Source organism: Cryptosporidium bovis (genome assembly GCF_009768925.1).
Source record: "Cryptosporidium bovis isolate 45015 chromosome Unknown contig_3, whole genome shotgun sequence".
Classification (NCBI taxonomy): domain Eukaryota; phylum Apicomplexa; class Conoidasida; order Eucoccidiorida; family Cryptosporidiidae; genus Cryptosporidium; species Cryptosporidium bovis.
Window position 1 is genome coordinate 307,338 of NW_027125024.1, and position 24,953 is coordinate 332,290.

Genomic DNA, 24,953 nt, shown 5'->3' on the forward strand with positions numbered 1-24,953 from the left:
GCCTTATTCTTGAATAAGAATATATTTAAATCAGTATTATATTACACCCTTATTAATTTAAATATTAATGCTTTAAATAAGCTTATAAAATTAAAAAAAAATCAAAAAGAAAAACGCTATATACTATTAAAACACTAACTTGTTTTGAGTTATAAAAAATCTATTCTCTAAAATTATTGATTACTTGTTTCTAACTTTCATGTTCACATTCATTCACATGACATCTTTTGACATGTCTATTTTGACACACTGCAACCAACACGCCGCCGGCGCCCCAGCAGTGGCGCTCTGAGGATATATACTATCGTGGCATTGTTTAAGTGTCTGAGATGACAGATAAAAAAATAATTAGGAATATTTTGTAGGCAGAAAGAGAAGGGGGACAATAAAAACGCTATAACAAGGAGACAAATTATTGTTTGAGCTGAGGTACTATATATATAGACTTAACTGTTAATCAGTACCGTGTATAAGAGTAATTGAATGATTTATAAATAGAATTTACCGTAGTGGTAATAATTATTTTCAAATATATTCAATATTAGATGGTATAGTGCCTCAAGATTAGTTTTAAAATTCGATTAAAAAATATTTCAAAATGATTTCGTACAAATTTAATAATCTCCTGGGAGTTCCATACAATAGTGGTGATTTGGTATTTACTTCAGATTCATCTAATTTGATTTCTAATGTTGATAATAGAATATGTATAAATGATATTAAATATAATAGGACACATGTATTAGGTTGTGAATCTAGAAGTAATATAAGAAGAATGTGTATATCTACAGATGAGAAGATTCTAATTTGTATAGATGTTGACAATTATGGCACAATAGTAAATTTTAATAAGGGTTTAATACTAAATAGAATGAAATTTCCTGGTTCCGAGGTCAATTACATATGTTTTAGTAATTCAGGTGAATACGTTGCAGCTGCTATAGATAATGGTGTTTATATTTGGAATTCACCTGATATAAATGTAGGTTGGCAACTAATATTATATAGGAAACATATGTTCCATAATGCGAGAGTAAACACAATATCTTGGAGTGACTGTGATAATTTTATAGTTACTTCAAGTAATGATTTAACAGTTAGGCTTATAAGCATAAAGGATGTTAGTAATTTTGATACTATAGCTTTTGTTGCACACAAAAATCCTGTAATGGGGGCGTTTTTCACGAAAAATTCTCATTCTATATTTTCAGTAAGTTCTGAAGGAGTTATAATATTTTGGATGCCGAGTAGTGAGCGAAAGTGCAACGGTAAAAAGGTTATTAAACCTGAGAAAATACTACCCAGACAGAAAGCGGAAAATAAGAGGAAAAGAATTGATTTAAACACTAATAAGACAACAAATTCTATTGAAAATAATCAAGTTAGTTCTAACAATTTAACTAGTGAAGTGTGGATAGAAGCCTTAAGAGCTTACGTCAATCAATCAAAAGGATCTATAGTTAATGGCTGCACTTTTAATAAAAATAAAAATTTGGTTGCAATTTCAACTTCAAACGGTGTATTTACTTTATATGGAATTTCCGTAGGTTTAAATTCAAGTGAAGCATTATCGTCAAATGAAGTTGTAAAAGACCCTGACAATATACAAATTCACTCAATACATACATTTTCACTTTCAAGTTCTCCATTAACCTCAATGAAATTTAGTAACAATGGAGAATGGTTAGCTATTGGTGCTTCAAAAACTAATCAACTTGTAATTTGGGAATGGCAATCTGAGTCTTACGTGTTAAAGCAACAAGGCCATAATTTTGGAGTTCAGTGTTCCAGCTTTAGTCCAGCGGGTTTGGACAAAGGAAAGTGGGCTAGTAGAGCTTCACATGATGACAATCTTGGAATTGGATGTAGAACTATTATAGCAACTGGTGGAATCGATGGAAAGCTTAAATTGTGGGATATAAGCACTGGATATAATTTTGTTACTTTTTCTGATCACACATCGCCAATATCAAAAGTAACATTTAATCCCCAAGGAAATGTGGTACTTTCTGCATCCCTAGATGGGACAATAAGAGCTTATGATATAATGAGATACCGTAATTTCCGCACATTTACTATAAATAACATTCCTGAAAAAGGAAATTGGAATATAAATGGTGGTAATAACAAAACTAGCAATATTGAGCAGTTTACTTGTTTAGCTATGGATAGAACAGGTGATATTGTCGTGGCTGGAACACAAGGAGAATATAAAATATATGTATGGTGTTTTAGAACAGGAAAAATTCTCGACATATTGCATGGCCATACATCAAACATTGTTGATGTTTCGTTTTGTCCATCTTTATCCAGTCCAGGTATACTTGCCTCTGCATCATGGGATGGTACTGTTAGAATATGGGACTTATACGGTAGAATTAAAAAGGGTGCAGTAGGAGAATCATTAACTCACTCATCATCAGTTTTGTCTATTGCTTTTGACCCAAGAGGGAACAATATACTCGCAGCGAGTACCTTATCAGGAAATATTACTTTTTGGGATATAAATAAAGGTACCGTGGAAGGTATTATAAATGGACTAAGGGATATACATTCTGGAAGAGGATTTTCAGATGCTTTTTCTGCAAATAATAGCATTAAGGGTGGAAAAAAATCAGAAAAAATATTTGGTGGTAATAGTAATGATAACATTAATAGGAATCAACATTTTTCGTCTATTTGTTATACTAGTAATGGAAGATTTTTGTTAGCATCCTCTAGAAATTCACCTAGAGTATGCCTTTATGATACTGTGACGAAAATTCTAGTTTCTACTGTTAATTTAACTAATTCTCGTTTCTTTCATGGAATTAGAATGGAACTTAACTCTGGCTCAAATAAAAATAAAAAAAGAAAATATGTTTCAAGTTCAGATAACCCCAATGAAGCATGGAATCCAATAAATAGACTCAATGATAAGGAATCAATTATTAATGACCATAAGTCATTACCGGGTACTGTCGTCGGTGAATTTACCAAATTGAATATTCAGAAACAATTTACTGTTTATCATGTTTCATTCTCTCAAAATTCTACACATTGGATTGCTTCTACAAGTCATGGAGCTTATTTATATACATTAGATATTCTTGGTAATTCATATTTGGGTTCTTCTTCCCATTTAAACACTTTGGACACCTTTAAAAAACAAATAATTACTAAAGAAGTTAATTATGATAACATACGTAATTTTATGAATGACGGTGATTATCTAAGAGCATTTATACTTGCTCTTGCAATGAATGATTTAAATGTCCTCATAAACACATATATTCACATACCAATATCATCAGTTGACTTTATTGTACAAAATATTGCCTCATTTCTGCAACCTAATATTCTTAATTTTTTGAGAATTGTTACTAATCCATCAAATAAGCAGTTTTTTCGCGTTGAAAGACATCTCATTTGGCTGGAATCGATTATAAGAATTCATGGAAACGTATTTTTGAATTTGAATGAGACCTTTAACAACAATCCAACGACATTTTTTGGAACTAGTGATTACAAAATTAAAAAGCATATAGAAGTAGCTAATAACAACCAAGATTGCAACAATTCCGATGAAGATGATAATAATGAAGATAATAATAGTAATAATATTAACAAACTTAAACAAAATAAGCTTGCTTTATTATCTTCAAATTTAAATGATTGTGATACGAGAAGTATATTTCTGGCAATTTTAATGAATTTATCACAAATATACTCATTCTCTAAACAAGTTTATGACTCAAATTCATCAATTATTCAGTATTTATCACTCAAAATGAAACAGTAGTTTATCAAATTTCTATTATAGATTTTTGTTTAGTATTTTTATTATTATCTAATATCATTTGTAAGATAATGTTAAGAACAAAGAAGGTTTTAATTTTGATGTATTTATTATAAATTTTGGTTTTTTATTTCAAATTTATCCCGTAATTTTTAATTTACTTTTCCCCAAATCAAAGCTACACTTCCCCACACAGAATGCATGCATGCAATTGTGTGGTCATGTTTGCCATTTAGCACTTTGCATGAATAATAAAAAATAAACTTAAATGTAAATTTTAAAATGAAAATACTACTTAGAATTATGTTTCTTGATTATAAACAAAATTTGAATTCAAATGTGGCTTTATTTTGTAATTATAAAAATCAATAGAAGATAACATTAGGTAAAAGAAAATAAAAAGATAATTATAAATAGTTGTTTTAATCCTTAAAACAAGAAAAGTATACGTATTTATGTATATGATATTTAAAATTGTTATTATTTTGAAGGTGTTTAGTGCCAACATTGGAAAGTAAAAAAGGGTAAAAAAACAAAAAATCACTATTAATTAATAAAATAAATTTAAAACATATAATAAGACAACAGTAAATTGAGAGTGGAAACGTTTCAAATCATTTGAGACAAAATTTCAAATTGAAAACACCAATTTTTCTTATTTTTGATATTAACAATTATTGTATATTAGACAAAGGAATATCGCATTTAAAATAAATTATATTATATGAAGATAAAATAGTATATTAAAATTATTAAAAGGATAATTTGAAACAAAAAAATGCTTTACACAGGATCAATTTCAGGGAAGTTAGAAGGTAATGCTTTAACTTATAATGATTATTGCGGAGATAAGGTAATTAAAATGAATAAAGTCGAAAAAGCCAATATGTTGGGTAGTTTAAGCTTGTATGGTAAATTAAAAAGCAAAAGTGACATAAGTCATTTTGGTTTATCAACCCAAAATCAATTAGAATTTTTGTTTTGGTTAGCTTTCTGTTTATTGATGCTTGTTGGTTACAAGTATTTATCGGATGGAAGTTTTTCAGCAATATTAACATTATCCTCAGCATTCCAATGTTTTGCATTTATGCTATTGGCATCTAAAGTAAATACACAATGTTCACTTTCAGGTATTTCTTTAAAATCACAAATATTACATTCGATTGCGCTAACATCAAAACTCTCATCGACATTATTTTTTAACGGTTATTTACCAGTAGATAGGTCTGGAGATTGGGTTTACCAGGCAGCAGATGTGATATCATTAATAATAACCCTATTGTTAATATACTGGGGTTATACGAGATTAAAGTATCAATATAAATTTGAAAAGGATACTGTTAATGTCATAATACCAATATTGTTGTCAGGATTATTTGCAGTTTTAATACATCCAGATTTAAATAGTTATTTCCCTGCAGATTTTGCATGGACTTTTTCACTTTATTTGGAAACTACAGCAATGTTGCCACAATTAATTATGATGACTAAAATAGGTGGTGAAGTCGAAACTTTAACAAGTCATTATTTGGCCTCTTTAGCATTTTCGAGGATATTGTCCTTTGTATTTTGGTTATTTTCATACAAAGAGCTTTCACCTGAACATGGTATTAATATTCCAGGTTGGGCAGTTATGGCTTCGTTTGCACTACAAATTATTTTATTTGCAGATTTTTTATACGAATACATTAAATCTGTTCGTCTGGGAAAAGCATTAATAATTCCAACAAGTATTGTTTAAATATAAGGTTTATTTTTTTTCAAATAATTATTAGTATAAACAACTAGTAAAATATTAATATTAAAAAAACGTCGTAAAATAATCAAAATAACTTAGATGTTACTGCAAAACAAAAACATTAGGAAGTAAAAAAAGAGTAATTTGAAGGTATATTTATTACAATCACTTTTTACTTTATGTTTGGTATAAATTATTGAATTATAGCATTAATCATATACAAAATTACTGTCATTATCAGTCCACTAAAAAAATTATTATTAACAAAATAAGTAGGATGATAAAAAGAAAAGATAATATTAGCAACTACTTCATTTTAGCATTGATTTCTTTTTATAAATGAACAATTGAATATTAAAGATCTAGTAAAATAAATTAAAAATTGAATAAAGTGATAATGCAAAAACAAAAAAAATAATAATATTATATTATATAAATACATTTTATTGCTAAAATGTTAATAGTAATTATTATAATGAATTATTAATGCTTAATGCTATTTGATAATCATAATAAAATTTTAAAATTATAATAGTTTAATAGTTTCATATTGTATTAAATTTGTCAACAAACAATTCTTTAATTTTGACTTATAAGTAACAATATTGTGAATTAGCCTTGAGTCTCTAGTTTAATTTATCCTCATCATTTATATTAATTTGGGTTAATTTTATTTATATAATATGCATTTGGAGGAATTGTTTTAAATAATGAAGAATTTGAACTATCGTTCATATTTTTTGTACTTTCCATGGAAATTGAACCAATATCATTACTTGATGTATTATTAGAAATTACATTTTTCGGATAAGAAGCAAATTTAGGTTGAACTAATAAGCGTTCCAATTCAATATTATTTTTACTTTGCTCAAAACAATCCTTATACTTTGTTTGAAAATGTTCTATGTTCTTATCACCATTACCGTTATTATTTACAATATCATATATAGAAGATAATATTGAAATAGTCTGTGTTCTGAGTTCTTTCATTGAATTCTCTATTTCATTAATGGTGTTATCAGTATTTTTTTCAAATTCTGAACAATTATTTTTTAATTCTTGAATATTTAATGAATTTTTCTTTATTTGTCTTTGCAACTTATCCTCATTATTGAATAAATCCTGACTTATATAACTTATCAGTTCTTTTATATTTAGTAACTTATCACCTATATGGTTTAATAGTTCATTTCCAAATATACTTATACTTTCATTGTCTTGCCTTTCTTTAATATTTTTATATTCATTATTTAACTCTCTAATTGCTTCTTTAATTAACTCAGATCTATCTATTAATTCTTTTTCTACTATATTTATCCTTTCATTTAGTTCCTCTTCACATCTACTTATTTCTTTTTTTGAATTATTATCAATATTTAATACCTCGTTCTGTATGTTACTTATGTCAATCAATATGTTATTTATATTATTTTCTAAATTAATAATTTTATTATCGCCACTATTTTTATTCATTAGTTCATCATTAATTAACTTTTTCATGTCATTTATTATTAATTCATTTGCTTTTTCATATTTTGTATTTTTATTTTTTATTTCAGTTATACTATTTTCTAATGATTGTAACCTTTTTTCTGTCAGTATTTTAATATTATCTTTAAACATTTGTCTTAGTAGTATAATGTTATCCAGTTCGATATTATTCAATTTACCGTCTGTACATACTAAATTATCTTCTTCAACAAATATATCCCTTAATATTTTAACTGTGCTTTCAATTTGCTCATATTTTGCTTCATCTAGTTTACGAGTTGATATACATGATTCATTTGCACCTGAATCATAACACGATGAACATGAACACAATGATGATGATGAGCAGGATGACGAACAACAACAAACGTTATCAACACTAACTTCGTCATTATTCACCTTTTTATCACATAATAAAATGTTTTTTGACTCGTTAATATTATTTACATTCTCATGATTTGCATTGTTTAAAATTGTATTAAAATTATATTTATTTTCATTATTTATTTTTTTAATATCTTTAACTTCTAGTGCTAGTTCTTGTAACTCTATTGCAATATCTTTAACTGTTGTCTCGGTTATTGATTCTTGTATTTTTAAATCTGTTAAGTTTCTTTGAAATTCAATATGATGATTATTACAAGTTCTTTGCAACTTTTCTAGTATTGAACTTTCTAGAACAGATAACTTTTTTTTAATTAACTCATCTATGTATTCTTCATCTATTATATTATTACCATTGCATGAGGAATTTTTATCATTCAATATTATATATCCTTTTTGATTTTGCATATTGTAGCAATTGTTACACATTCCTTTTGGATTCGAATTCCAATTATTTTCATTATTACCACTTATGTTTGGATAATAGTAATTTTTTCCTATTCTTCTTCTAGGAATAACTACTCTTCTTGAAGAGAAATTATTTTTTTGCTTCTGATTAACTACTTGAAGCTTTTCAACCAAGCAGCTCATTTCAGTCTGTATGATTTTATAGTTTCTTTGAAGCTCATCTATAACATCTTCTATGTGTTCCGCCCATTCTGAAACGTCTTCCACTGTTGATTGTGAATCATAATCATTCATCTTTTTTTGTTATAGTTCTTTTCCTGTTTTAGCTTTTATTCAAGACAATTTTACAGAAATATAAAATTAGAAAAAATGCATATGAAAATAAATTAATTTGTATTTTGCTATTTCTGTGATTAAAACTCCATACAAAACAACTATAAATATCTATATTGTCAATTTTCTTTTGTATTCATTTGAGTTTCATTCTTTGCAATATATTATTGTGTGTATAGTCATTGCCACCATTATTTATTATTTAGCACACAAATAATTCATTTAAATTTTCATTAAATAATTAATTAATTTAATTTATTACAACAAGAGGCTTAGCTTTAGATCTCAATTCTAAATATTGTCACAATTATAACTAAACGTTTCTTTTTTTTCCAAATTTGAATACAAAAGCTATTTTGAAATAGCGTTGATGTTAAATTTAAACATTGTATTAAGATATGATGTTTTTATACATTTATGGAAATAAATTATGTTTATTATACTAGATTTTGGTTAAATAAATAGACTTATATATTTATAGTCTTCTAATATGATCTGAATATATTTGCTGCGTATAGCAGTCAGAAATTTAATCCATGCATTCTCCCCACTATGAAAAACAAAACAGGTAGTCAAAATGCATGCACTAAAATTATCATAAATCCTGGAAGAAAAAAAAGAAATGAATGCAAAAATAAAATATTAATATCTAACTACAATATGACTACTGATTAGTTATTTTTATTTCTTTTATCCCAATTGGATCTAACATTACCGTTGCCTTTACCAGAACTTTTTAAAAAGGAATTATTATTACTAATATTGCCAGTACCACCTCCCATATTGGAAGTATTAACTGCATTAAACTGTACAGGATTAGGAATATTGGTATAAATGTGAGGAGGGTAAGTTGTTTGCTGTATAGAAGCGTTACCCATAGCAAAGTGTTGAAATTCGACATTATCAATAGGTATTTGGTTACCTTGATGAAATCCATGGTAAGAATTATTAGTGATTTGAGGTGGAAATTGGGGCAAGCTTTGCCCAACAAACGTATTTGAATGGTTAACCATATTGCCATGGTATTGTTGCATAGTATAGAAATCAGGATTTTGCTTGTCCAAGTGTTGATAAGGAGAAATTGATTGTTGCAATGGTTGAGTTGGACTGTCAATTGTTATGTTTTGTTGCACAGCATGATTTTTTTGAATATTATTAGTGGTCAAAACATTAGAGCCAATAACATTGTTATTAGAACCTAAATTTTTGTTGTTATTACCTCCAATATTTGAAAACACTCTTTTTGACGAAGAATTGGTGGGTTTGTCATTGACTGTACTCGGATTAATGTTTTTTTCTTTGATACTATGGGTACTGTTAACATTAAAAGAAGTATTATCGGCTCCAATAATTGGAGAAGAAAAAATTAAATTAGCGTTGTTATTACCAATTTTATTTGAAATATGATTATTGTTACTATTCATCATAGAAGATGATAATACACTTGCTGATGTTGTAACAGATGATGGAGAAGTGGATGCTGATAAAGATTCAATTCCTACAAATCCAGTTCCAGTGATGCTATTATTTCTTCCCATACTGTCGAAACGAGATGGTCTTATAACAGGAGATTTATTGTTAGTGCTACTTGTATTCAAGAATTTTGAAAATTTTGGCAAAGAATAAGTTATTTTAGTAACCAATTCATATAATGATGAGCTAATGTTGTTATCTAAATTGTAAATTCCCATGTTAACACCATTTATAATTTCATTTATGGAGTTAATTTCTAGAGAGTTTGGAGGATATCCAGATACAATTGCTTCATTTATAAAGTCTTGTGTTTGTTTAATAATTGTTCTCACGTTCTCTGCATTGTTGATAACAAAACCATTTCTATTATTATTATTATTATTGTTACCATTATTACTATGGTTACTATGATTAGTATTATTATTACTATTATTATTATTGCAGTTGTTACTATTACTATTGTTACTATTTTTATTATTACCATTAATATTACTGAAATTATTATTATTGTTACTGTAGTTACAAACAGTTCCTTCTATTTGTTCTAGTCGGGCTCCGGGTAAAGAAGTAATATTATTATTAGAAAGCGAAACTGGTTCCATTGTTGGAGAAATTGTAAATAAATTACCACTTTTAATGTTATTTGTATCTCTACTGTTACTAAACTTGCTCTTGATATTATTACCATTCAAATTGTTACTCTTGCTAATGTTATTGCTATCATTCTTATTTATGTTGCTATCATTAACACTATTGTTTTCATTGTTATTATTATTAGGAGGTACTATTCCTCTTGATTTTGCAATCATACAAAAATCAGGATATGGAATAGGAATTAATGTAAATTCGTCTGGCCCTACATTTTCTACAGTCCAAACTTCCGGAAATGCTTCAACAAAGTGAAGTAAATTAGTCCAACCCAACGTTTCTATATTGAGTGGTATTTTATAGTACTGGGAAAACTCACTCTCCAAAATATCTAGTGGTAAAAAATCAAGTGAACTTTTTGGAATATAGTGCGGAGCAAGTCTTTTCATTATCCAGCGACGTAAAAGAAAGTGAACTCCCTGTAAAACTATCATTAACGGTGTATGAGGAATATCATTTTTTCCGTATGTTTTAATATTATTTTTCAAAGGTTCCAACGTCTTAACATTATTAAAAGACTTTTTGGATGCTTTATATTTACTCATTTGGTTCAGTTTAGAAGAAGCATTGCTAATACTAGTGTTATCATTAGTGTTCTTTTCTTCAGTATCAGTATTTATTTTGTTAACAAAATTTGAGTTAGATAGTGTTTTGCTAGATTCATTATTTTTTAAACCACCAATAACACTGCTATTTAAATTATTTTCCAAGGAAGAAATCCCATTAACAGTATTATTATTATTATTATCACTGCCAGTACTAACGGTTTTTCCAGAAATAGAAGAAATACCATCCCCATTCACTGTTTCATCTTCATTTTTGCCTTTATTGCTGCTTTCAATATGAGATAAAGTCTGATTCACACTAATATCTCTAATATTATTACTTTTTAAAGTGTTTCCAGAAGGTGAATTTTCGAAAACTTTTTGAGGCTGACTATTATGAACTCCTGAGATTCCAATCGAATTTGTGTTATTTAAAGAAGGTAAATGAGTTGTTGATTGGTAAATTTTGTTAGAATGATGGGCGTGTGGAAAATGTCTAACTGTTAAGTTAGGATTTGGAAGAAATTCTGGAGGTAAAACACCCATTTTCCAGAAAGCTTCATCAGCTATCTTGAAATCTGAAAATGACACTGTGATGGGTTGTGCAGGAAGTAATAAAGGTGTAATACCAGATTCTAAATTAACTTTGAATATCGGCAGTAATTTTGGAATATTAGTTGTGTCAACAATAGTTTGTGGACCTTCTATAAATATATGTGGTAAAGCTTGAATTAAACCAATCAAACCATTTTGAATGATGAAATTATGAAAAAAATTCGTCGCATCATGCTCGAATCTAAAGCTTGTAAACGAATTGTAAAGCATAGGAAGGTGTATCATCGGAATTCCGTGATTTGCCATTGGACCTAATTCAATTAATGCGGAATGTAAAACTAAATGTAATAACCATTCGAATTCAATGGGTGAAGTAGGTGGAGTTTTTGGCCATTCAATCGGAATTTTATCAACAAAACCAACACCTAATCCTCCCAAGTTATTTTGAGGATGTGTAGATGGTGAAATTGTTGCATTAATTCCTCCACCTATATCTAAATTACCGTGTACTGATGGCATTTGTAATGGAATGGAGGAAGGTACCTGTGCTTCACTATAATTCGAAACACTTGTATTACTTGATAAATTTGTTGTATTTGTTACAATTCCTGACTGAGATGATGATAATTTGTGTATCGAATTTTCACTAGACGTTGATCCTTGTTGATATTCATATAGTAAATTAATTGGGACTTGTTTTCTATTAGGAAGTATATGTGAAATAAAGCCTCCCCCACCCTCAAATGTAGCCTTTCCTATCTCTTCTATAATTGCCTCTACTATCTCAAGCTCTCTTGGTTCATTATAACGCACCAATAAATGAAGCCCTTCTGGATCATTAGTAGTTGTACCAAGTATTTGTACCTGAGCTCCACTTTCCTGCTCCATCCATTTCTGATTTGAGCCTGAAACCCCTATTATTGCTCCTGCTAAATTTGAAATACTAGGGTGAAATTTCGAGCGATCTATCGGGATTTTCTTAACATTTTTATATCCATTAGTTGTTTGTTGTTGACTAATCAAATTCTGCGATGTTTGGTTTGGAAATAACAATCCACCTGTCCCCCCAGTCGCTCCTGTCGTACTATGTACTACTGCTTCATTTTTCCCAATAGATGTCAACGTACTTATATTATTTATACTTGGTATTGAGGAGGCAGAACGTGTTGATGATATTGGTACATTTGCCTGTCCTGGTTGTAAATTGGGATTATTTGAAAATCTTGTTCCGGATCTTTTTTGAATTGTAGAACCATTGCCAGTTGGCCCTGTTCTCAATTTATTTTTCTGTTTTCTATCCATTGGCCCTACTTTTGATGAAGCACCATTTACTACTACACCTTCTGATGTGCCATTTACTATATTTTGGTGCCACATTATTTATTATAAATAAAACCAATTATTATTAGAGTAATGCGTAAAAAAATACACTTCTCACACACACAATTTAAGCTAATTCTTGATTTATTCTCTCCTATAATAATACTTTTTTTACATTATTACATACATATATCCGTATATATGTATATATGTGTTGGGTAACTGCAAGTACCAATTATATATTTAATATATCTGAATGTTAATATAAAATGCTATAACCAATTGTTTTTTTCCACTGTATTCTTATCACTTTAGACAAGAGAGAAATAAAATAAGTAATAAGTTTTTTTTCTCTTTTTTTTCTTAATAAATAATAGAAATATAATATTAAGAAAATAAACCCTATTTAAAAAAAATTCGCCTTTATTCGTAAATTTTGAATTGTTTTTATCAGTTCAAAATACTTGATTTATATATAACCAAAATATTAAAGTTATTCAAAATTCACCACTACTTATTCAACAATAAACCTAATAGTTCCAAAGTAATCAAGATGAATTATTTTAAAAATATTATGTAATTATATACTCGCTACTAATTTGTAATAGTAGTGCTAGTTTTTTTTTATTCTGAGTTAATTATTAGTACTGTTAAAGAGAAAAAAGGAAACAAATAAACTGATTAATTGATTTAGTGTACTTCAGTTTTACCTTGATTAAAATACTACCAGTTTAAAAGGTTGAATAAAAGGGAAAAAGCTTGAATTATACCTTAAGTTATTCTTATAAATTGGATCTGAGATAATTTGAACTTTAATTCAACTCAATATTTACTCTCTTTTTTAGTATATCCGTATTAAAAATAAAGCAATTATACTAACAATATGTAGTTTTAAGCATGAATATGTATGCAATTACTAGATTGTTTATATTTAGTATATTTATTGCTATTTATCTGTATCACTCTCGCCAAGAAAAGAAAAAATAGATATATCGTTGATAATGCAACTGTGTATTTCTGAAATTTGTTTTATCTTATTACAACAATGTATTTGCTTTTATTTACTTATTGAACGCCTATACATACAGATACATAAAATCATCAGTATATGTATATAATTGACTCAATATAACTTCAAATTTGCAATACCTTTATTACTTGTGTCAGTATTAAGGTGACGGTTACTATCGATTTAATACTCGAAGTAACGTCGACAGTGGTGGTGATGGGAATATAATTACTGATATTAGTAATTTAGAAAGTTGTCGTGGAGGTAGTCGTAGTAATCAATGTAGTAGTTTTTTGAGGATTAGATTCCCAATCCAAATAAAAAATCTAAATTTCTATAGTTCTAAAAGGAGATAAAAATCTCGAAAAAAAAGGAAGAATATGGCGAATTTGAAATAATAATGAAAAATTCTTATTTCAATTTCAGCAGTTACATAAACATATATATTTATGTAATTTATAGGGAAACCAAGGTGCCTATATAATTTTTAATCCTCAGCGTATTTAGCTCTCAAATATATAGAAAAATCAAAATTAAAAAGACCAAGTTGGATTCCAGTCGTAATTCTTACTTATTTCACTATACATACAGTATTATGTACGTATATGTATTCTTAATTAAGTATATTCAAGTTTGAAGCCTATAGGGGATTAATATTGTATTAGAGAAATAAATTATCTGGTTTGAATTTATGAATGATTTAAAAGTCTTCATATCAGGAAAAAAATGATTTATTAATATATCAATACAAAAAGTTGTAAAGCTAGTCAATTAAAAACATTCACAATAGAAAGTGGCAATTTCTAAGGGAACTTTACAATTGAAATTAACAGTCTTACAACAGATTGTATTTATATATATATATATATATATATATTATATATGTATAGGGATATTGAAACTTAACACAAGAGTTACTTTTGTTTGAAGTAATCCTCAATATATGTATTTATTATGAGTGTATAATAAATAATAATACGTGAACGTATTCACATAGATTATTATACATATATTCTCATTAACTCTAAAAAAATTGTTATTTAGTTTTCTATTTACTTTGTTGTTTATTATTATTTAGCTGTTACTATCCCTACTTTATATATATATTTCTTACTGAATTAACAATGTTATGTCTTTAATATTTCGTGTGCTTCGTTTTATTAATAAACTAGATAATAAACATACTTTTTAATGATAATTTATTTTTCTAATATTTAATAGACATTTTTATTTATAGATAATAGCTATTTCATTTATTACCTTATTTATTTAAATTATATTCCCTCTTTAAGTACTGTCTACTTTATTTTTATTCACTTGGCCCTCTCGCTAAAATAATTTCTATTAACAAAAATAATTATCAAATGTATAATTACAAATATCATTGTAGTAGTGAATATCTATATAGAAATATAAACAAAATAAAAATAAAACACATAATTCTTAATGATACTAAGTCACAACCAATGTACTCGCATTAATAAAGCCGCAAACAATAAAAGTATAATGGGCGCCATATGATTTAATGGGTAAAGTTGGAGGTATTTAATGCATTATAGAAATGCAAAATGGGCATGTAGTTTTATTTGACGTTCTGAACCATTTGTAAATACATTCAGAATGGAATATGTTTTTACATGTGGGGCACCTCTTTCTAGGTAAAGATCTGTATTGAGGATGAACAATAGAGTAGCAGATAAGACAGTCCTCAACACCTTCAAGAAACAGTGAAATATTGTTTATCCATGTCAATATAGCGTGTGTTACATTCTTGTATCTAGTTGCTTTAATAACAGAAATAATCCAGTTGGAAACTTGTTTTTTTGATATTCCTGACATATTAGAAACGCTAATTTTAGGAATAATTAAGGGATGACATTCAGAAAATGTAAATGTAAGCGTTGCACTAAATCCTCTTTCAGAATAATCCACTTTCACTGTTCTAGATAAATGATTGTGATTGTATGTAATTTTTTTGTCTATATTTGATAATTCTTCGATAATAATCGGAATGTGATTCACTTCAATAGGTATTATTATTGGAGAGAAATAATTCAATACTAGTTTTTGTAGTGTTCTTTGTATTTTTTTGTTTGTGTTACATAACCATATTTCACGAAGTATTCTAGGAAAATACGTTGTTAATGATAATACAATTCTCGTTGCTAGAAGCCATGTAAGAGTTAGATTGTTCGAATTCCACATCCCATCATTATTAGTATTTGATTTGTTTTGTTTTAATGTATAATTTAAATCTGGAACCAGTATATCCTCTAAATTACAAACAAGCATATCTCTTCTTTCGGAGTTTGATGCATGCTTAAATAGCTCAATCCAATTTAGTTGTGATTTTAAATCGTTCTCATGCAAGTTATTGTTTGCTTCGTTTTTGTAAAAATAATCATCAACTATGACCAATGTTTGAAGCGATAGTTCAACAAGGACATGTATAAGAGGCAATTCAAAAGTTTTATATGCATGTTCTTGAATATTATTCCTTCCAATTAAGTCTCTTAGTGAGTTAAATGTTGTGTTTTTAAGAGTGATATCATCTAATAATTCAAATGAATATTCCGAATAATTTTCATATTTTTTATTTTTAATAATTGCTAAAAGTGCTTGACAAATTGAAATATCATCTTCTTCAATACATGAGGGAAGGAATTCATTTTTTTGTTGAGAACTTAAATCAACCTTATTATCAATCACTGCCTCACCAACTAATAGAGGATTTAATTCTAATAAAAATTCGATACAAGGAGTTAAGTTTTGCTCTATAGTTTTTATATTTGGATTCACAGAATCGACGCATATTACAAAGTCATTAGATATTAATTTGGGTAACATAAAACACCAACAACCTAGCCTTTGTGATAAATCCATGTAAACCGAGTCATTACCACCAGAATAATCCTCTTTTTCATCCGAATAATTACTTCTCATTGAAATCACATTTAATGCACTTAAATAAGTTTCAATTAACTGTCTAGATAATGATGGTCCTATTAATCTTCTCCAATGTGATGCAATCACATATATTCCCTTTTCAAAATTATTACTAAATTCAGATTTATGTTTTTCATCTACTTTCTTAATATTGACATCATCGGCATCACTACTATCATTATTAAAGCCATTTATATCGTCGACTGACATATCATTAGTGTTTTCTCCATTGTATTTATTTATATATTCATCATAATCCTCATTTAATTCATCAACAGAGTCATCAAAATCCATATTTTTTAATATTGAATAATTCTTAATGGTGTCTTGGAACTTTTCTATACTTGAAATTGCACTCTTCAAGTCATAGTATTCATACTGAACATTGTGCCAATTGTGTTCTTTCAATATAATTAATACAAGTGAGTGAAGTTTAATTGAGTATGTAGTCAACAGTCTTGATATTTCCATTGCATTTCCCCTAATTAATCCAAGATTGGAGTTAGAGATTGACATTATCCATCCCCTTCCTGCAATCTCTGTATTTTTTATCCTTAGAATATGGTCCAATAGAAATAATAAAGTGTCGTCAAAATTTATGTCGCTAACATTTAAAGTTACATTATAGATTGTCGAAACCAATTCTAGTATTTTATCATAAATTTCTATAGTGTTTGCCTCAATTGGAATTGTTATACTGCTAAATCTTAATTCATCTTGTATATCTTCGCAGTATTTATTTATTCTAGAGTAAATTATAGATGATAAATATATAGAATCTAGTGTAATATTCTCAATTATATTTGCATGAATACTTAAATTATATAACATTGACTTTAAATCAACTTTGTTGTTACCCTTAGTTTCACTTTTCTTAACTTCCACTAATATTTTCGTAAATAATTGAAACAAATTTCCAACTAAATAATGAACGGTAGATGATATTCCTATTAAAACTTTTGATACATCTAAACTAAAATTATTTTCATACTCAGTATCTTTGTATTCATACTGAAATCCAATATTATCAAATATGATACCGTTCTCTGTATTAATGTTTTTTTCAATAAATTTACCAACTATTTTTATTAGAGTGCTTGATATATTTAATTTTGTAAAGATTAAGTTGCTCAAATGTTCCTCATTTTTATTCAAAAAACTTATTGATTCCAATTCTTTTATTATTTTAATAATTGTATCTACCAATACATACATCATATTGTAAATCATATTTAAAATTTTATTATCTTCAAATTTCTCTAATATAACTAATATATATTCACTAAACATTTCAAATGACGACAATTCATTTAAATCGTTCAAAGTTGAATATTTAAGTAAATAAGACTTATATTTATTAATTATATTAGTTATTAAATTAATTAATTCATCATACTTATTAATACCTTTATCGTATAATGTAATACAGTAATTAAATATAAATTCAAGTAATTGTGAACTATTTTCAATACTTATGTTCTCACTTAAATATAAAAATGAATTCTTGATATATAAATTCTTATATTCTATATTATTTTTAAATAGTTTATAAATATAGTTATAATATGGTAATAGTAGCGATTTTTTGTACCTATTGAAACCATTATTTACACTTAAATTTAATGAAGTATTAATATTTTTAATAACTTTATTAAAATTAAAACAATTTTGACTTAATCCCTTGTTGATAAGATATTCGCAATACTTTGTTTCCTCAGTATCAAATTCAATTTTTTCTATTAAACCACCAATTCTAAAGTATTTATCATTTTCAATGCATTTTAAATCGAGAATTCTTAAATTGTTTGAATCAATAATTAATTTAGCAAGTTCTTTCGATATAAATATATCCCTTAAATTAGACTGTATTAATATTTCATTGATGGATGATTTACTATTCAGTTCGACCTGAACTGAACTTTTTACGGAGTTTATTTCAAAAAAATAGTCATAATTAACCATTAATGATGCAAATAATTTGTATGTTCTTAAAAAATCACTTATTTTAAATCCCGTTTTCAATGAAAAATTATTATCAATTTCATTTAAATAAAAAACATTGTATTCATTTAATGTATCACTTAATCTATTAATTATTATTTCTAAAGTAGTGTTTTCTATCAATAAAGAACCATCGCAATAATTATATGAACTTTTTTCACTTCCAAGATAATTCATAAAATACATATTTGCATTTCTTTCAATTAGTATGATAATTTTTGTGATTGAAAAACCACGGTATTTAAATAACTTGTTTTCTTGATCTAAATCAAGTCCAAATACCACTTTTAAAAATACTATTTCAATCTCTTTCAAAATATTCTCGTAATATTCTTTTAAATGAATATATGAGTATAAAAATATAGAATCAACTATTTTGATAAAATCTCTCAAACATGAATTATTATTTTTAATATCAAAAATGTGATCATTGTTCGAATAAATCAAAATAGAGATGAGTTTTTTTAAAAAGTCAGATGATATATGTCCATTATTTTTCATATATTCTAATATAAGATCTTTTATTTGAACCATTTCACTAAAATACGTTGATCCACAACCGTTTGTTTTTTCATTCAAATATTTAAACCTATTAAATATGTAACTTTCAACAAAGCTAAAGAAATAGTTATTCTTGTTTTTGTAAGAGTCGATGTTCAATTTTGTAGTTAATATTTCTAACAATAAATTATAAATGTTATTTCTAACATTAATATTTGAGTTAATCTCAAATTTTTCTATATTTACATTTCTTTTTTGGCAAGAGTAATTATTATAACTACTGTTTATCTCAATCTCGTTAATTATTATGTAGTTCAATAAATTAGCTGAGTTATTACTTAATTCGCCATTATAATTTTGAAATACAGTGAATATCTTATCAATTAGCAATTCACACAATAATTTTGTTTCAAAATTCTGTTCATGAGTTATAGCGTTTGTTGAATTATAATTGTATAATTTTTCGTAAATAAATGATGATACAAGTACAAACGTAGTAATATTTAAATTAGGGTTGTTTTCATTTTTAAAATTGTCAATAAGTGGTATTTGGTCTAAAATACTTTTTTTATAATATTCACATTTACATAAAACAATTATAAGTGAAATAAATACAGAATCAATAATAAAAAGTAGAATATGCAAATTTTCGGTATTGTTATCGCTTTTTGAAATATTATAAAGATAATTACCAATTATTTGAATAAAACTTTTGTAATTTTCTATTAATATGTTATATAATGAATTAATTTGCTTGTCACTGATATAATTTATTCCATTTATTAAAACATCATTAATAAATTTTGACATCAAAAATGAATTGTAAATTATCGAATTAAAATCTAAATTACTAATAGGAAAATCAAGATCGTTATTATTGGAACCAAATAACGATTTTACTTTAGATGAAATTTCAATAATTGACTTCTTAAAAATAAATACAATTGAATCAAAAAATAAATGCTCCGCTTTGATTAATGTTAGACATCCACTTAAATATATTTCTTTATTAAATAAAATTTGTTTAATATTGTTATCCTTCAAACTAGGTGAATAAACCAAGTAGTATTTACTCCAATATCCGGTAAAAAAATTTGTCAAAGTTTCAATACAGATAGTAAGCTTGCGATTTTTACACTCTTCTATAGTCCAGTTGTGGTATTTAATTGAATCTAACATCATATTAGAGAATTGCTCATTTAATCTTGCTTGAGCTTTATGGCAATTTGAAGAACTGCTATATATTAACTCGGACTTATTCAATGTCAATGAAAATACTAGCGGAAACCAAATTAATTTCGAATAATAATGAAACAAAAAATTTTTAATTGCAACATTTTCAGTTGATATATTTGGAATTCTATTACACAATATAAATAAAACCACTGTGTAATATGTTTCTATAGACCTGTTTAGTGTTGAACAATTAGAAGCCCCTAGAAAGATATTTTTTGGTCCAGTGTATTTATGATGATGATTATTGTTATCATTATTACTATCATTATTTCCATTATTATCAGTTATATTTTTGATTAAACCTCTATCGAAACTCACATCTAACTTAATCATTGGAAATATTATCGTAAATGGGAGTAGACAAATTAATGGAAGAGAGTTGTTATTCACATGATTATTAAGAGAATACACCAAGTCATTTAGTGATTCAAAGTATAGTTCATCCTTGTTTAATAATTTTGTTATTTCACTTAGATAACCATCATTTGAAAAATAATCGTTTTCAGATGTTTTAAATTCACCAATTAGTATGTCAAGCGGAATAGATGCTATTATTTGAGGCAACTCTAAATATATACATACCGAACTTAGTTGATTCGGTTTCCGTAAACACGAATATAATGTTTTTGAAAAATATTCTATTGGGGTTACAAATTTTTCATTTAATTCAACTTTCCATATTTCAGGAAATAATTTTGAAAGTATTAATAATAATTTTGGAGATACTGATTGAACATTTGGATTTAATGAGTTCCCAAAACAACTAATTACAGATGTAAAAATATCTGTTATCGATGAAATTTTTAAAATAATGTTCTTATTTAAATCAACGTTCTCGTTTAATACAAATTTCAGCGAATCATATATAATTGATAATGAATATGTTATGAGCTGTATAGCATCAACTCTGACTACACTGCTAAATGAAGGAGATATAAATTTCCAAATTAATCCTGGTTTCAATGTGTTCCAAGTAAAATTATTGTTATTACCTACATAATAATCAACTAATTCAGGTATTGAATTAAATATTAAATAAGCTGATAATAATAATGAAAATTCACTCGGTTTGTTATTTTCATTATTCATTTCGTATGTTTCAAGTATTTTTCTCACTGACCCCAATGATATAGATATTAAACGATCAAAGAGTTCTTCCTCTTCAGATTGGGAAGATACATTTGCATTTAATTCACTCTTTATATTCTTAACACTACAACTCAGAATTCTACCATATAAATCAAACATTGATGAGCCGCAATGATTAATAAGTCGAACTATTTTATCCTTATAATGGTTTGAATTGCCATTATCAATGTCTTTTTTCTTTATAAAACTATCTAAACAATCGCTTGCGGATTTTAATACATCAGGTTTTGGATCATTACATGATAACCATAATGCTGGGAAAAATAGCTTACAATATTTTTCAAATTTTTTACCACCTACTATCTTATATAATAGCAATAAACACTCATTTGAAAGTTTTCTTACATTTACATCAGAATCATATACACCAACCCTTATGTAAATATATGTAAAATTAGATAATATAGGGTCCCAATCAAACACAACATCTTTATTTATATGTATTTTTTCATCGTTATCACCTATTGCTAATATACTTTCAAGTTTATTTTTAAAATTAATCAGACCCTTCAAACGAGTTGAACAGTCTTTTTTTGATATATTTGAAAAAATAGGAACAAACGAAGGGTGTAACTGTGCTGTATTTAGCTGTTCAACATTATTATATGTATTATTTTTATCTTCTAGTCCATTAAATTCTGTAAATATACCCCATAGTGATGTTGCTACACCTGCCTTATTATTTTCACCCAACAGTGTTTTAGCTTTTGAGCTGTTTATGTTACTCTTTCCTTTCCCTTTTGACATGATTTAAACCCCATTATATTATCGTTTATATGGTGCTTTAATCCTTATTTTAAATATTATGTTTGCAGCTATAAAACAATTGGCGCATTCCATATATATTTTTAACTGCCCCCTACTATTTTTCAATGTAATTATGCTTATCTTGTTTGTCGGATTTTACCATAAATAAGGATTATTTTCAATACAAATCACAAAAATAACCTAGTCTGTTCAGCATCTTACTCTTAAATAATATCTTATACCTACAGTTTCTGACTCGTTATTAATATTATGTTTGCCTTGTAATCATAAAAAAACAAAATGACATGCCACTATGGCGCCACATAGAGGCGCGCAAATGTTGTAATTCGTCATAAAAGGACTGATTAAATATACCGAGTTAAAGAAATTATTATTATATATAAAATTACGTGACTAAATAGTTATATATACTGGTGTATAATTAAAACACATTAATTTAGTGCAATAAGTAAAATAAGCAAGGTGACACGATATATGTTTAAATAAACTAGATATTTGTTATATAATATCATTAAAAAATATTTTACATAAGTTATTTTTTATTAGTTTTTTCACATCGATTATACGGTTCTTTTACTATTTATCATAAACTGATATAAAGTGAAGTAGTATATTACTTTTATTATTATCTTAAAATATATATTAACCTATATATAGTTTATTTGCTTAATATATAAAGTATCATATATATGTAAATTATATATATAAAGATATAGAATAATATATTTAGAAGAATGACAGATGAGAACACAAATCAAACAAATGAATATATATCAGAACAATATAAAATTAAAGGAAACGAGTTTTTTAAGGCAGGAAAATACAATGAGGCAATAGAATACTATACATTGGCTATAAATGTTTCCTCTTCATACAATAATAATGAGAGTGAAAATGAGAAGAGTGATATGAATAATAGTAATAACAGTAATAGCAATGATTTATATGATAACAATCTACATATTTATTATTCAAATAGAGCTTTGTGTCATATTAGACTGGAAAATTTTGGTTCCGCAATAGAAGATGCAGGTGAGAGTATAAAACATAGCCCAAATTTTTCAAAGGCATATTATAGGAGAGGCATAGCTTATTTCAATTTATTAAAATATTCATTAGCAAAAAAAGATTTTATGAAAGTTTTAAGTCTAACGGAAAATGACGGAGATGCACAAGCTAAAGTTAAAATGTGTACAAAATTGATAAAGCAAGAGAAGTTCATGGACGCAATATCTACTGATAGAACTAAAATGATATATGAAACAATAGATCCTAGTTTTTCTAATTTGAAGGTAGATGAAAGTTATAATGGACCAGTTTATGTCTCAATATTGCAGAATACAAATGATAATGCTGATAAAAATGATGATACTAGTAGTAATAACAACATTAACGTAAGTAATGCTGCTTCCAAATCAAAATTGAATTATCAACTGAAAGATTTAAACTTAACGAAGGAAATAAAGACTCCGCTAATTAAAGAGTCATTTATCACTGAATTAATTGATTATATAAAAGTACCTGAAAATAGATTACATAAAAAATATGCATACATGATAGTATATGATTTTATTCAGGTTTTAAAGGAGGTTGCACCTAAACCATTGGTTAGAATCGAGATAGGTAAACAAGAACATATTACAGTATGTGGTGATATTCACGGACAATTTTACGATTTACTGAATATATTTGATATAAATGGAATACCTTCAGTTACGAACTGTTATCTTTTTAATGGTGATTTCGTTGACAGAGGGTCCTTTTCAGTAGAAGTTATTCTTGTATTATTTACACTTAAAATAATGTATCCATACCATGTACATTTAGCTAGGGGTAATCATGAAACAAAAAATTTGAATAGATTATATGGCTTTGAAGGCGAAGTGTTGGCTAAATATGATTCTGGATTATATGACTTGATTAGTGAAGCATTCTGCTTTTTGCCTTTAGCTCATGTAATTAACAACAAAATATTTGTAGTACATGGTGGTTTATGTGAAGAAGATAATGTTACCTTAAAAGATATCGAAAAAATATATTCTAAATGCGAGCCACCAGACTCAGGTTTTATGTCCTCTTTACTTTGGTCGGATCCACAAGTTAGAGAAGGAAGATCTCAGTCACCAAGAGGTGTTGGTTGCAATTTCGGACCGGACGTCACTCTTAATTTCCTCAAGCTGAACAATTTAGACTACATTATTAGAAGTCACGAAGTTAAACAACAAGGATATAGTGTTGATCACAATGGAAAATGCATTACTGTATTTTCGGCCCCTAATTACTGTGATTCAATGACAAACAAAGGTGCCTTTATTAAAATACATGAATACGATTTGAAGCCTAATTTTGTTCAATTTGTTGCCGTTCCTCACCCTCCTGTACCTGCAATGAAGTATGCAAATTCAATGCTTTCATATGGAATTTAAACTCATTTTACTTTAATATAAAGGATAAATATAGACAATCAATCATTGAATATTTTACTGATATCAAATCTTTTTTTGTTATTGTTGAATTAAAGTGATATTTTATATGAGAAAAGAGAAAGTGGGCAAACGTGTCTGCTTAATATTATCAGACTAGATTTAATATTGTTGAAATAGGATGAAGAATAAAAATTATCTTTTTTTCCTAAATTTAAGTCAGTGCTCAACTATTATTTTCATCGTT

At 26.9% G+C, this 24,953-nt stretch overlaps 6 protein-coding genes across 6 annotated transcripts; 3 read left to right on the forward strand and 3 right to left on the reverse strand.

The window, feature by feature from the left end:
• Positions 1-598: 598 nt before the first annotated feature.
• FG379_002114 (WD repeat) lies at positions 599-3,781 on the forward strand (the record flags this gene model as incomplete). The annotated part of the gene is made up of 1 exon (XM_067327983.1): positions 599-3,781. The coding sequence occupies one exon, from the start codon at positions 599-601 to the stop codon at positions 3,779-3,781; it is 3,183 nt and encodes a 1,060-aa protein (XP_067183522.1).
• A 775-nt stretch (positions 3,782-4,556) lies between these two features.
• Positions 4,557-5,519, forward strand: FG379_002115 (er lumen retaining receptor 1; the record flags this gene model as incomplete). The annotated part of the gene is made up of 1 exon (XM_067327984.1): positions 4,557-5,519. The coding sequence occupies one exon, from the start codon at positions 4,557-4,559 to the stop codon at positions 5,517-5,519; it is 963 nt and encodes a 320-aa protein (XP_067183523.1).
• Positions 5,520-6,170: 651 nt separating this feature from the next.
• Positions 6,171-8,093, reverse strand: FG379_002116 (uncharacterized protein; the record flags this gene model as incomplete). The annotated part of the gene is made up of 1 exon (XM_067327985.1): positions 6,171-8,093. The coding sequence occupies one exon, from the start codon at positions 8,091-8,093 to the stop codon at positions 6,171-6,173; it is 1,923 nt and encodes a 640-aa protein (XP_067183524.1).
• Positions 8,094-8,803: 710 nt separating this feature from the next.
• FG379_002117 (uncharacterized protein) lies at positions 8,804-12,730 on the reverse strand (the record flags this gene model as incomplete). Its single annotated transcript, XM_067327986.1, has 1 exon — positions 8,804-12,730. One exon carries the CDS (start codon positions 12,728-12,730, stop codon positions 8,804-8,806), a length of 3,927 nt encoding a protein of 1,308 aa, XP_067183525.1.
• Positions 12,731-15,227: 2,497 nt separating this feature from the next.
• Positions 15,228-22,262, reverse strand: FG379_002118 (ring domain at very C-terminus of large; the record flags this gene model as incomplete). Its single annotated transcript, XM_067327987.1, has 1 exon — positions 15,228-22,262. The coding sequence occupies one exon, from the start codon at positions 22,260-22,262 to the stop codon at positions 15,228-15,230; it is 7,035 nt and encodes a 2,344-aa protein (XP_067183526.1).
• Positions 22,263-23,017: 755 nt separating this feature from the next.
• Positions 23,018-24,709, forward strand: FG379_002120 (phosphatase related; the record flags this gene model as incomplete). Its single annotated transcript, XM_067327989.1, has 1 exon — positions 23,018-24,709. One exon carries the CDS (start codon positions 23,018-23,020, stop codon positions 24,707-24,709), a length of 1,692 nt encoding a protein of 563 aa, XP_067183528.1.
• Positions 24,710-24,953: the final 244 nt, after the last annotated feature.